General features: G+C 38.8%; 1 protein-coding gene across 1 annotated transcript in view; it reads left to right on the top strand.

Annotated features, from left to right (window-relative positions):
* LOC133521510 (uncharacterized) overlaps window positions 1–14592 on the top strand; it is a 71028-nt gene extending 56436 nt beyond the window's left edge. The window contains exons 2-8 of the mRNA XM_061856514.1: window positions 9233–9680; window positions 10669–10953; window positions 11039–11514; window positions 11695–11879; window positions 12712–12907; window positions 12989–13201; window positions 13286–14592. Of these exons, the coding sequence (XP_061712498.1) occupies window positions 9233–9680; window positions 10669–10953; window positions 11039–11514; window positions 11695–11879; window positions 12712–12907; window positions 12989–13201; window positions 13286–13668 (2186 nt within the window). The 3' untranslated portion in view covers window positions 13669–14592. The remainder of the gene's footprint in view (window positions 1–9232; window positions 9681–10668; window positions 10954–11038; window positions 11515–11694; window positions 11880–12711; window positions 12908–12988; window positions 13202–13285) is intronic.
* The last annotated feature ends 136 nt before the right edge of the window (window positions 14593–14728 follow it).

The raw sequence follows: 14728 nt of genomic DNA, 5'->3' as shown, positions 1-14728 counted from the left end.
ATTATCATCGTAAATATGCTAGGTAATTAATTGTCCTATGTGTGGAATCGTGACAACATTTCGATAAAATCAATTTCTACAAGTCCATCATACAAGAAAATTTACAGAAAAATTTAAATCAATGGTGTTACAAACATACAAAGTAAAATTGAATTTGTTTTGTTTTAAAATCGAGCGACATAAAACAAAGCAACTTTGTTCAATAGGGGGTATTACTGCAATGTTCTACCGCCAGAGTGCAGCACTAGTACTTATCGTAAACCATAGAGTAACTTATACATACTATGCCTTAAACGGTTTTATGAAAAGTTTTCACAGATAATTTGTTACGAATAAATAATTATGACATTGATGCATCAAGGCGGTTTGTTTACAGAGCTGAGGACCTGCTACAAAACCCGAAAATCTAAATTTCAATTATCTGCCACACACTCTATCGCTCAAATATGAAAGAGTGATAAAGAGGCAAACGGCGAAATTTCGATTTTCGTGTTTTGCGGTAGGCTCTCTGTTTGTGCTATTGGTGCCCCCTACTCAGGGTTTTTGCGCAATATTCCCTATTTGATAATGATTTTCATTGTATAATGATTAGTACTGTCTAGTATTAAGATGGTGGGGCGCTAGAGAGCATAGCTTCCTACACCTTTATCACTTGTTAGTCACTATGCTATAGAATAATCAGACGTTATCGATGTTCAATCATTTTGCGTAATACCAGACAATAAATATGTATAATCCTAAACCAGATTTAGAACCAGGAATAAAGCATTCTAGATTAGCCTAGAAATAGAACCAAGCAATTAACCAATCAACTTCAATCAAGCAATTAAACTTACTTTTACAAGTTTTCCCCTCGTAAAGTCTCTTGACAAGACACAGTAACAACTAAGGTAAGTGCACCGGTAGATGTCACAATAGGCAGCATGTACTTACTCGTCTTTAAACATTGTTAACACCATGAGGTAGAAAGCTGACCCAAGCTTCAATATTTTGTAAATGTAGGTAATGTTATATGTAGGTATGTAGCCAATTTATTTATAGTTGCCTAACTAACAAACGAATGAAAAGGGTAACACCATCGACATTCAATCTCCTCTTTTTTCTTGGAATTTAATTCAAAAATTAACATGCGACTTCGCTTACGGAAAGGTGGTGAATATGTGAACTTCGTTTATCGTAATCTCACTTTATTGTTGCGCCTGCACATGTACATAACACTTCCCCATGATCCATTTGTAACCAGGAACCCGGGGAAATTGTCTCGCGATTACAAAAACCACACGATAACCGCGTAACGCCGGCCTAATTGTGAAGTTACCTGAAAGTTACCTAAGAGCGTCTACGAGGAACTACGCAGATACATTTGCTAATTGAAAGTTACTATGTTTATCAGTGTTCTGTCTCCTATAGGCGACCGTTTGCATAAAGTTAAAGAACAAACATTGTTACTTACTTACAAGTATACTTGGAGGCCGATACTGATTACGGTTTTGATTTTACGATGATACAAACTGACGAAAGATAGAGGAGAATGGAAGAGAAGAACATGTTGTGCCGACCCCACATAACGTGGGATACGAATTATACGTCAGCGGCGGACGGGAAAAGACCCGATGGATGCTCGCTTGTACCTTGGTTTTTGGGGCGGCCCTTGGCATGGGATGTGACCTGCGTGGATACATTGGCTCCGTCCCACGTCCAGGGCTCGTCCCGAAAACCGGGGACGGCTGCAGAAGACGCCCAACTTAACAAGTGCCGCAAATATGCATTTTTAAAAAACAATTACATATTTGCGGCACTTGCAGTTGAAACCTTTGGGCCGTGGTCATCGGACACCAAACAAGTCGTTAAAGAAATTTCTCACAAACTTGTGTGGGTGTCCGGCGACCTTCGTGCGGGGGAATACTTCGCTCAGCGGCTAAGTCTGGCAATTCAACGGGGAAATGCAGCAAGCGTTCTGGGGACGATGCCCCAGGCAACTCTAATGTAGGTAATTCAATTTAATGTACCTAATCTTGATTTGTAATTAATAAAAGGGATACGGGCAGGAGGAAGAAGAAGACGAGCTTGGAAATCGCTCACGCTAATTGGTATGAGCAAGGTGACTGGCGAAAGTCATATTTGACATGCAAGACAATCGTCAATGTCGTATCAAAACCATAAGAAATTGTTAAATTTTAGTTAATCGACCTCCTGTTCTTGCTTGGAGTAATCTTGGCTATTTTATTTATTGTTCGAAGGATATTGGAAAACATAATAAGTACATTTATTAATATTAATATTTATGATAGCAAAATTGTTACACGAATGATAGTTAATAATTACTCATTACAATAGTTATGTTTCGCGTCACAGACAATTAATACCACGCTTACTTTTCGCCCTTGGAAGGTAACTGAACAGGTAATACTATAGCATTTAATTAAAATCAATTCGTGTTATAAATACGTTCTCTATATTTAATTACATAAATTATTACCGACTTGTAATAGCTGATATAACTTACATCTAAACTAAAAATTAAGTCATACGTTCGATAATCAAAACGACCAGTACCGAATAACTTGTTTTATAGGTAATTTCTAGCTTATTTATTATTTCCAGAGAAATCTATGTTTTTTTTTTCTTGATATATTGTTTTATTTGGAAAAACATTCGAATATAATTGGCATGATATTGGCTTATAATCTGTTACATGTAAATTAAAAGTTGGAGAATAAGGAAGTGACAGTGACTGTGCCAAAGGCCGTGAACCAAGTCATGTCCCACAGTTGCAAACACTTTAATTTTTTGCTCCATGGTCAGAGTGAACTAGATTACTGAACTTTAAATAGATATAATTGAACCGGTCGTTTAAATCTGATGAATGAATACGTTGTTTATTAATGATATGCTGCGTATTATGCATATTGCATAACTGTTAATATAGATAGGCGGCATAGATAATCTTTAGTTGCACGATTTAAGCATAAATTCAAACGTGTGAAATGCATGAAAGCATAAGTAATTAAAAGTTCATGTGAAGATGCCTAGTTTTTAAAATATATATTAATCATCTAATGGAGGCAGCAACTGCTTGTCAACTGTGCATCAGCGAGTTACTGCCGCGCACGTCGTGGAACAAGACATGCCGTGTCCGGTCTTTATTCCCGAACGACTACATATCCGGCTTTTTATCGCGTTTTCCGGACACTGTGTACTGTTTGTTGTCGCACTTCCTATATTCTTCTTATACCAACTTCTCTAAACTACTTACTTCTCGGCTGCAATAATAAACTCCTTATTAAGATATTTTTGACTTTTCTATGGCAACATTAAAACATGACTACGGATTGCTGTCTTACGTCAATGCCTGTCCGACTAAAGTGTCTGCACTTTGTAAAAGCATCTAATTTGACCTGCGAGTCAACTACACTGTTATTCTCGACGCAAGCCTGTAGTTTTGTAGATGTCGCATTCACTTCCCTGTTACAATAATATTCCTGATACCCGTGGTTCTCTAGGGAACTGATTGTCGTTACGAAAACATTCGTGACAACATAAACGCTGGTCGGCGCTTGCTGAGCGCAAGCGCAGGTTGCGACGGAATTTGCATTAACGCACCTGCCACGCGAGTTATCTTGCACTCTGATCTGAGGAATACGTTCACTGCTACTACCGCGCAGTGAACGTCGAAAGATATATGGTGTTGATAAGTTTCATGCGCCACTTAATAAAACTAACAACTCTTTTAGTTTTAATTTTCACAGGAAACTTAATTGTTTTAGCCAGTATGGATCTGAGGCGGTGTATTCGTTTAGGGTGATAGGTTGTTTATGTTTTTTATGTGCATGAATTTTAATGTTTCTTTTTATTTGCCAAATGAGTAACAATTTTTTTAAGATGCTTTTATTGTGCATAGTAAAGACGTTATAATGATAAGGCATAAAAGTCCAATTCCGATGCCGTGGGTTCTAATCTGGGATCGTATCAATGAATTTCTTGGAACTTATGCACGATTTTCGAACTAATCCCAGAAAAGCCTAGTATTCCTTCTGTGTTGGAAGATCCGATCCTAAAAATAGGTCAGATAGTACGGTCAAATTAACTCAAATTTCACTAAAGTCAGGAACTAATTCTAAGGACTAATAAAATCACTACGGATTGTTTTGTATGGGCTAAAAATCGAACTTTATACAATCGTTACTAAATTCACCCCCCCGGAAAGGGGTGAAATCGACTGAAAATAATGTAATGGTTGTAACTAAGAAGAGAAAAAAGGTGTACTCGGTGCAATTTGGCGTACGTTTTACAACACTTATATCTAAATTCGCACGTGTTATTTATGTTAATTTAAGCTACGGAACAGGTAAAAAAAAAACAACATACAAAAAAATCCATTTTGGCCATTGCGGGTCTGGGGAAAGTAATGTACTCGGTGCAAATTGAGTAAATAATTAGAAAAAATATCTAAATCCAATGTCAAATTCGCACCAGGGTGCGACACCCGGAAAGTAGTTTTTCATGTTTTACTGTCGTTGTACTTCGGGGGAAATTTTAATACTATTGGAAATTGATGCAATCATATTCATTTGATTTTGTTTACATTCGCACCCCATAAAAAATTGGCATTTTTATACGGAACATGCAGTTTTGTAATCAAGTACCAAAAACGTAGAGCAATAAATACACAGAAGCGACAAGCGCGTGATTAGTGGCAAGAGAAGGAACGCGCGTAGATGCACCGACGAAGCACGGCTCTTGAGGCACGAGTAGTGGCATGTACCTACTGCAAAAATAGTATGATTTTTTTTCTTTTATACTACGTCGGTGGCAAACAAGCATACGGCCCGCCTGATGGTAAGCAGTATCCGTAGCCTATGTACGCCTGCAACTCCAGAGGAGTTACATGCGCGTTGCCGACCCTAACCCCCTCCCGCCCCTCGTTGAGCTCTGGCAACCTTACTCACCGGCAGGAACACAACACTATGAGTAGGGTCTAGTGTTATTTGGCTGCGATTTTCTGTAAGGTGGAGGTACTTCCCCAGTTGGGCTCTGCTCTAGATCTGGAATGACATCCGCTGTGCTGTGCCCTACCACACAGAGCGAGATGACATTCACAATGCCCATACCTCTCGTAAAAGGTTTCTGAGTATGCAGACAGACAGTCAACAAATAAAAGACAGGTACGCTCAATGTTTGTTAAATTCGAAAAATCGCGTTTTTCCATATACTTACGAAAACGTTAGACTACTTAGTTCACTCAATGATTGTTTAAAACAATAGTTCCGTTTTAATGCCAGAAGAAAGATTTGTGCTCGTTGCCCGTCAAAAGTGTCAAACAAACTGTCTCGGAACAATCGCTGCGCGTAGGCTTTGAGATCCGGATATCCGAAATATCCGGATATCCGTCAACTATAAGATCCGGATCTAGCGGGTCATAAGATCCGGATATTACGGATCCGTTAAATATGGTTATTGACCTATAACCGAAATAATTTTCCAATGAAATTTATGAATAATTTTGTCATTTAAATATAGTATTTTCATATATTTAAGCAATTCAAATACTAACAGCACATCAATTTTGATAAGTACATCATGTCACGCAGTAACTTTATACAATGAATGCGAATGTTGCTTAATGCAAACATTAGATCATTGGATATCCTGATGACTTGGGGCTATAGGCTCAAAACAAAAGCGACCTGGAGGCCAAGGCTAGGATAGTAGAGTAGGAAGGAGAGAAAATTGGTCTGATAATCAACCACTAGAATATCTCCAAATGAATAGGGCTAAGATGGTCGGTTCTTTATCATTTGTCATGAAGGGCATAGTGACAAGTGATAAAAATAGAACCATGCTGCCACCGCAGATCGAAAAGAAAAGACCTACCTAAAGTAATCGGGAAGAGGAGATAGATGTTCGAATCCAAAATGCCCTAAGATGCTCAGCAGCGCTTCACCGAGTTCTAGTATCCAAGCTGATCAGTAGACTGTCCATGATTCAAGTCTATAAGACAATAATTAGATTTTGATGAATGGCATCGGTAAGTATTACACTTGGACTCTGAATCAGAAAAAAAAAAGAACAAGTTCTTAGTTAAGAAGACGAAGATCTGGCGGAATATTCTGGGACCTATCAGAGATGAAGATAGAGAAGATGAAAGCGTAGGAAAAATAGGGAGCTAGAGTAGCTAGTTGCGGCACCCAATATAATTAGCGAGATTATAGCCGCACGACTTCGCAGACTTGGTCACTTAGAGTGGACGGGAGAGAATCGGGCTGTGAGAAGATAGGAGCGATGTAGCCCTAAAACGCCCTCGGAGTATCCAACTAGCGTGGAGTGGTGCAGAATAGAGCAGAGTGACGTTGTACTTGTGTCAAAGGCCAAGATTCTTGTTGGGTCACTGATCCAGTGAAGTAAGTAAGTATTGCTTTCATAGTTAGTATTTTCATGACGAATGAACACGAGGTGAGGCATTGGATGTATTTCCAACTATGCACCAGCTAATCCAGATATAAACCCTCCTTATTAAGTACGGTTTTAGAGATAACATTATGTTAGCTATTATAATAATCAAGTAATCATTTAAAATTGGTTGGGATAATATCATTGTATTAAAACATAGTTAAAAACGTTATTTCTGTGTTATCTAAATCCGTTTATTCGGATATTTATTTTGGTGGATATTCGAATAATTAGAATATCACAATATTCTAATTGCAAACCCTACATATAGTAGACACCCAGTAGTGACACAAATAGGTAATGTAAATACTGCGAGGAGGATCTTGTTTAGGAAATAATCGGACAGACAGACGGACATGACGAATCTATAAGGGTTCCGTTTTTTGCCATTTGGCTACGGAACCCTAAAAACAGAGCGATCGAGTATATTCCTTCAACAGGATGCTCTCTTACAGCATATAAAAAGGGCTTAACAGACCCACATTAGGACCAATTTACCTGAATAGCGACCCACAAATGCTAGATTCTTGCAACTAGGCTTGGCGAAAGAAAAATGATGGACCAGCGTACACCTCTTTGTAGAAAACCCTTCCTGATGCTAGTCTTAGCTGCAAGGAGCTATTGTCTTGCAAGTGCAAAGAACGCTGTACAGGGTGTGGGTAAGTAAAACACGGATTTAAATACACTATGCTTTGCGCATGCGAAGGTGCATTATCTGGGACAAAATAACACGTAAAAAAAAATTGTTTAATTAGTGTGTAACTTTAATTAGCTAGATCCGGAGTAAATTATAATAAAACGATCTCAGTATTCTTAATTTTGATAATAATACTTTTATCGAAAATATTACTTTACTATAAATATCGTTCAGCAAGTTACCTTTACTTAAACATCATTTGCCTTGCAAATTGTATTGAAACAGCCATCCGACTCTTGGTGGTGTCATCCGGTATGGAACAAAAATAGTGTAATTTGCTTGTTTATAAACCGATTTTCAAAATTTTAATGGAATTTAATAGCTTACTAATGTAGCATTCATATCTTGATACAATGTTTTCCTGTAAAGTTACTAGTAAAGTTGATGAAAACAAAAAACGGATTTTTTTTCGGGAAAATTTAAATAAAGCTTAAAATTTCTCGCAAACTATGGTACTTACAAGGTCAAATGTATAAACGATATTGTAGCGCATTTAATTTTGCTTTTTATGACACCCCACACAAGCTTACATGTGATATACTTTTTGTGGTATACGCAATATTCTGAACACGGCACCGGCCATTTTGATGACGTTATAACTGGTGACTTAACCACGTTAGAAACTGTCTCCCGATGGTTTTTTTGTCAAAATAACATGCTTAACAACATACTAAAATATGCTGCTGGTTTCATCAAAGGCACCTTTTGGGCCCTATATGACCCTAAGGCAAGCGCCTTCATACCTACTCGTATAACATTTTTTATACAATCAAACACATTTGAATAAGTAGTCGATAAAGCGGTCAAACACCGATAGATTATTAATATGTTGTAACATGACATCACTATTTTTGATCTCACATAGACAATTTACGCACAAACTTGCATTTCATTTTTGGTCGCACTTTTGAAGTTTGACAGTCGTTCTTGATATCCTATTTCTATGTATCCGGATCCGAAAAATTGTCGGATATTGCAAACCCTAGCTGCGCGCTGCGCTATCTCCCCGCCCCGCGCGCCCCGCGCCGTGTGCGGCAACCACCTTCGCTTGCAGTTCGTTGTGATTAATTCTATTTACTTTTTGACAAACTTCCGGTAAAAAAAATCTATTTTTTATTTAGTGCAAATGTAGTGTCTTTAGATAAGTACCGTTTTTAAAATTTTCACGTCTCTCTTAATTTCCCCCGAAGCACAATGTACAAAATAATTAAAAATACATGTTCCATAATTTGCCCAGGCGTGCAAAGTTAACTGAATGTTTATAATGCTTTAAAAAGCTTAACTTGAGATTGCACCAACCGACTGACTTATCCTCGAGCCGCAATCGAAAAAAAAATTTTTTTTAGGGTTTCATACATTACACATCTTTTTAATTAAGATATACTATGCACCAAGGTGTTCTCTATACACTACTTAGCTTGAACCCAATAGCTTTTAATTTACTCCAAAATTACGGCACTTTATAGTTTATACCTAAAATTTAACGGTCTTCCGTACATAATAGAAACGGTGCAACTCGGGGGAAATAATCTAGTTGCGCCATCTAACGAATCCAAAAAAAGCACGACTACACGACTTACTTCCATACTTTTCGTTAACTTGACTATACTAAGATGCAATACGCTTTTGTACGGCCACGGTCTAAGCGCGCGCGACCGGCGGCACGGCGAGCGGGAAATCAAGGCCATTCATACATTTACATTACGCTCGATCGAATGTATGAACAGCCTTGATTTGCCGCTTGCTGCACCGCCGGTCACGTGCGTCCAGTCCGCGGCCTAAAAATCAGTGCTCCTTTAGCAGGAAACAGGTAAAAATAATGTATAGGAGATTTTCTGTAAATCATTTGTAATGCTTCTGCGAAAGTTCTTAATTAAGTTATAACCAGATTACGTAAGTATATGTACTCGTGTCGAGGGTTCACTAGTTTATATTATTATTTTGAATCATGTTTGGAGATACGAATGTGTTTTAATAAAACATAAAGTTGAAACAAAATATCCTTAACAGCATTTATTCGTAAAATAAGGAATTATTCGTATTATATGAACTTGTTTTAACCTTGTACTGTTTTCTTCTTTCCAGAAGCCATAAGCATCGCAGACGACCAATCCACATCAGCGTCATGGTGGCAAGCGGGCACAGCGACACCCTTCCGCGACACCTCCAGCAGTAGCGTTTTCTCCGCTACCCACGGTCTCGTCCAAACCCACCCGTCCAACAGCGACCCATTCGGGTCCTTCGGAAGCATCGGTAGTACGATCGGGCCTTCAATCAACCCGTTTGCCCAAGCCAGCGGCAGCGGTCCGCTTAGCGGTGGCATCAGGAACAGCCCTCTGCCTCCCATAGCTAGAAACGCCAATGGAAAAACTAGCCTGAAGCATCTTGACTTCACCAGCAGCGCTACTGCTGAGCTAAGGAGGAATCCTATGCTCTCGGCTCCTGATGAATGCGCTAGAGCGTGCCGAGAAAATGAACCACCAAGGATCTGCTATTATCACTTCACCCTCGAATTATACACAGTATTGGGAGCGTAAGTAAATGGTTTTGTTCTGTTTATTATATACTTTGTCAATCTGACAAATAGAATTGGATAGAGATTTAACTAAATACCTACAAGTTTAAAAGGTTCCAGTAAACACGTAAAACCCGGCTTTTTAACATTGTCCTATTGTACTCAATGTATTGTCTTCACTCGACGGAAATGAATCGCACGCCCACTTAACTAGTGGTTACGACAGATCACCCAGTGACATTGCACGAAATGGGTTAATTGTTTTTGACTAACGTACGTAATAACCACTTCCAAAACTAACTTTCTCTGACAGGTACAATAGGTACATCTAAACTAAAACAGTCCAAAATTAATCATCACTGCAGCAAGATTAATGTATTCATCATTCATTGTACTTACTAAATAAACATCTAAGATGTGTTTATTCATACTTTTATATATGACCACGAGCGAGTGATTCTAAATTACTATACACGATATAATTCATTCAAGTTGCTTTATTCGATGTGTTTAATTAATCATCAGCTTTTGTCTAGTAAATTAGAAACTGAAACTTAAAATTGAGAAGCATTAAAACAAATCAGCATGTTTTTTTCCGAAATGTAGCCTCCAACATAACAATAAACTTTAAACTTTTTTTTATAGCTTTTGTGATTTAATGACTCGCCTTTTAATACAATAAAGGGTACGTCGTGCACAAATTTGCACTTGGCTACGTCCGCGACCCACCGACCGACATTTTCTTTTTACACACTTCACGCTTTGTTTAACCTGAACTGCTAACTATATCGTTTCAATGCCGAACTTCAGTATACGCCTACTGATCCAAATACCTTCGGGGCTGCCTATAATTGCGAGGTGACGACACAGGTTATGCAAACCGATGTTTCACGATACCCAAAGTACCTACGTTACTGAGGAAATCTGGTGTAATCATCGAGTCGGCACATAGCTGATAAAGAAACTGCCTACCGACCTGTATGTAACGTGTAAAACTTAATTTCAGGGCATGCCAAGTGTGCACACCGAACGCCACCAACGTTGTTTGGTCTCACTGCCAATGCGTGTTGGCTGATGGAGTCGAACGTGGTATTCTCACTGCGAACAGAATGTTACCTGGACCTTCTATCCAAGTATGTGAAAACGACAAAGTAGTCATTGACGTTGAAAACCATATGGAGGGTATGGAAGTAACCATTCACTGGCATGGAATCTGGCAAAGAGGATCGCAATACTACGACGGAGTGCCTTTCGTAACACAGTGTCCTATTCAACAAGGAAACACTTTCAGGTATCTTACTGAATGTTTTAATACGTTATGCATAATACTATATTATTAAAAAGCCATAAGCTAACATGGATATTTTGAATTCCAGGTATCAATGGCAAGGAAACGCTGGTACCCACTTCTGGCACGCACACACCGGTCTGCAAAAACTGGACGGTTTATATGGCAGCATTGTAGTCCGTCAACCGCCTTCCAAGGACCCCAACAGCCATTTGTATGACTACGATTTGACCACTCACGTCATGTTGATCAGTGACTGGCTCCATGAAGATGCTGCTGAGAGATACCCTGGTCGACTTGCTGTCAACACCGGTCAAGACCCAGAGTCGGTGCTGATTAACGGAAAGGGACAGTTCCGTGACCCCAACACCGGTTTTATGACAAACACTCCTCTGGAAGTCTTCACCATTACTCCTGGAAGGAGATACCGATTTAGGATGATCAACGCTTTTGCCTCAGTGTGCCCGGCACAGGTCACTTTTGAAGGACATAACATGACCGTCATCGCTACGGACGGAGAGCCTGTACAGCCCGTACAAGTGAACACCATCATCTCATTCTCAGGTAAACATCACATTTTAAAATGCACATTTTTATGAACGTATGTAATGTTTGAATATAGTGCAATTGAATTTAATGAGCATTTCTAAACTTATCGAAGCGAAACATTGGATAGGTAACGTTGCAATAAAAATTGTACGATCCATTCAATGAAATGCTTTACTGAATGTTACTTAATTTCAGGTGAACGTTATGATTTTGTGATTGAGGCCAACAACATCCCAGGCGCATACTGGATCCAAGTACGTGGTCTTGGTGAGTGTGGTGTGAAGAGGGCTCAACAGTTGGCTATCTTGCGATACGCTAGAGGACCTTACCAGCCATCCAGCCAACCACCCACATACGATGTCGGCGTGCCTCAGGGTGTGGTAAGTCCAAATCGATGTAAATATATATATACAAAAAAATTAGGAAGATATAGTAGGTATTGGAACTGGCATGAACACTTAGTCGTATGTATTAAATTTATTCCAAAAACCAACACCGAATATATACTGCACGTGGTATAGCACCTGTTATATAGTCAGCAGTTTCATTAAGCTGTCCAATAAAGCAAGCGCCTTAATTTTCTTATCTCATTGTTTTTCTGTGTTTCTGTTTCTGTATGTTAAAGTATGTTCCGCTCTTGACATTCGCTTGTAAATACCATATTACCTTACGCAGAAGCAGAAAAAACTGGCGCATATTTCTTCCGTGCAAATGACATTAGCGAAACGTCCGCTGCGATACGCAGACCTCGTTTCATGAAACTACTTGTCGTGGTTATTAATTGGCGGATATTGCAACTGGATTCTTGTAGCCTGCCTCGATTAAGCTTAGCCGAACTGTCAACTATGTTGCAGATTATTGCTCAAACTAAAATGGAAGTATTGGGTCTATATTTCATTACTATACCAGGCTTAGTTTTAAACCATTACGTTATCAAGCTGGCCTAATAACTGATAGATTGACGGTGATAAATGAGCTGCAACCTGTAAATATTACTAGTAGTTATCAGAACCTTGTACCTAGATAATCTTAGTTATTTTCATGCACTTCGTAAGGTTCCCGTCCCTCGTAGTTGAGTGAAATATCTATAGTTTGCAAGTACTTTGACCATTGGTTATAAATATTTAGATGTAGCTTACATGTAGTTATAAGTAGTATGCACGTATTATTAGTAATTGCACGTATATTCCTTTCTCCGCACTAACCATCCAGGTCATGAACCCGTTGGATGCCAGATGTAATGTTCCAAGAAACGACGCTATTTGCGTCAGCCAGCTAAAGAACGCCCAGAACATCGACCCAGCCATCCTACAGGAAAGACCTGACGTCAAGATATTCTTGCCTTTCCGTTTCTTCGTCTACAGACCGGAAATGCTCTTCCAACCCAACACTTACAACAGATATTTAGGTAAAGTACCACTAGATTCGTGTTCTTAAAAACTTTGACTATGACGTTCTATATCTTTAACATGCATTCTTAATTTCACAGTTGCCCCACAAGGAGATCATGTGATCAGTTTAATTGATGAAATCTCTTACATGGCACCACCTACACCTCTTATCAGTCAATACGATGACATTAACCCCGAACAGTTCTGTAACGGTGACAACAGACCAGCAGACTGCGGACAAAACTGCATGTGCACACACAAGGTCGATATCCCCCTCAACGCCGTCGTAGAAATTGTACTAGTCGACGAAGGTACGTAGTGAAACTCTTTATTGACCATAACTGTTAAATACATACATAAAAATGCAAATATTAATCGAGCATTTTCGCTTTCAGTTCAAATCGCGAACTTATCTCATCCGTTCCACTTGCACGGGTACTCTTACAACGTGATCGGTATCGGCCGGTCGCCCGACCAGAACGTCAAGAAAATTAACTTGAAACACGCTCTAGATTTGGACAGGAGAGGTCTGCTCGAGCGTCATCTTAAACAAGGAGACTTGCCTCCTGCGAAGGACACCATTGCCGTCCCGAACAATGGCTACGTTATCCTCCGTTTCAGAGCCAACAACCCTGGCTTCTGGCTCCTCCATTGTCACTTCCTTTTCCACATCGTCATCGGCATGAACGTAGTCCTCCAAGTCGGCACCCACGCCGATCTGCCCCCTGTTCCCCCGAACTTCCCGACGTGCGGAGACCACCTCCCCCCTATCAACTAGATCGGTTCCTAGTACTTACCAGTTTCAGTTTGCGTCCAAAAGTATCAAGTAGCAGTTGATCTTATTATGTTGTCTAAGTGTAAATTTATGTTTGTATTGTGTGATGTGTTCGGCGGATTCGAAGTGCTCGATTCTGCCGTTTGTGTTTCTTATGTATTCGAATGATTCAACGGTTTAAGACGGTTCGTGATTTATTTAAAGGTGATATCTAATGTTTCGTTTTTCAGTTTCATATGCCATACTAGTTGGTGATAATTCTAGATTATTTAATTACGTCCTTATGCTATTTGAGGCTCTTTTACTTTTTGTTTCGTTGCCTTTAGGTATATTCCATTCATCATGGAGATGTCCGGTCTTAACTAACAACTTGCCATTATACGTTTCACCAAGGATATTTATTACGTGTATATATAAAAATCATATATTTCTATTAATAAATAGTTTTTTAAGATTTCCTAGTTACTAACATTCGCATGCGATCAAAATTGTAGAACATGTAAATAACACCGACAATTGCAATTCTCCCTGTAAATACACAGAATTAGATTGATCTTTTAGTACCTCTCCCTGCAGTATAAAGTGTCGTAATAGAGCGACCATACCTCATCCTTCAATTCCATAAGCAACGAAGACTGTACATAAATATTTTAAACATAATATCTACATTTTAAATAGGTATTCACAAAAGTTACCATTTCATGGTTACCAGTACTTTAAGTATCTTGTGTGTAATATTGACGTCGTGTTACTCGTGTTTATTTGTTTCTGTGCCAATAAATTAAACAAATGAAGCCTATCGGGAGGCGACGATACATCGACTAATTCATGAAAATATTGCTAAACTGCTTTAGCAAGATTGTAATGTCTTTTAATATTTACCTGTAAGTGTAAATTTTTATACTCTTTAATAAAATTTAAAAATAATTTGTAATTTTATTTCACCTCAACGATATCCCAGACCTTGTCATGTAGTTAATGTTTACTACCATTATATTTTTTAATTGTGGGAGCAAGCCAAGTTTTAGGTTAACCTTAATATTTTTATAATGCTCATAAAATA

This window comes from Cydia pomonella, chromosome 9 (assembly GCF_033807575.1).
Source record: "Cydia pomonella isolate Wapato2018A chromosome 9, ilCydPomo1, whole genome shotgun sequence".
NCBI lineage: Eukaryota > Metazoa > Arthropoda > Insecta > Lepidoptera > Tortricidae > Cydia > Cydia pomonella.
The sequence above is the reverse complement of the archived record's forward strand: the minus strand, read 5'-3'. Positions and strand labels throughout refer to the sequence as shown.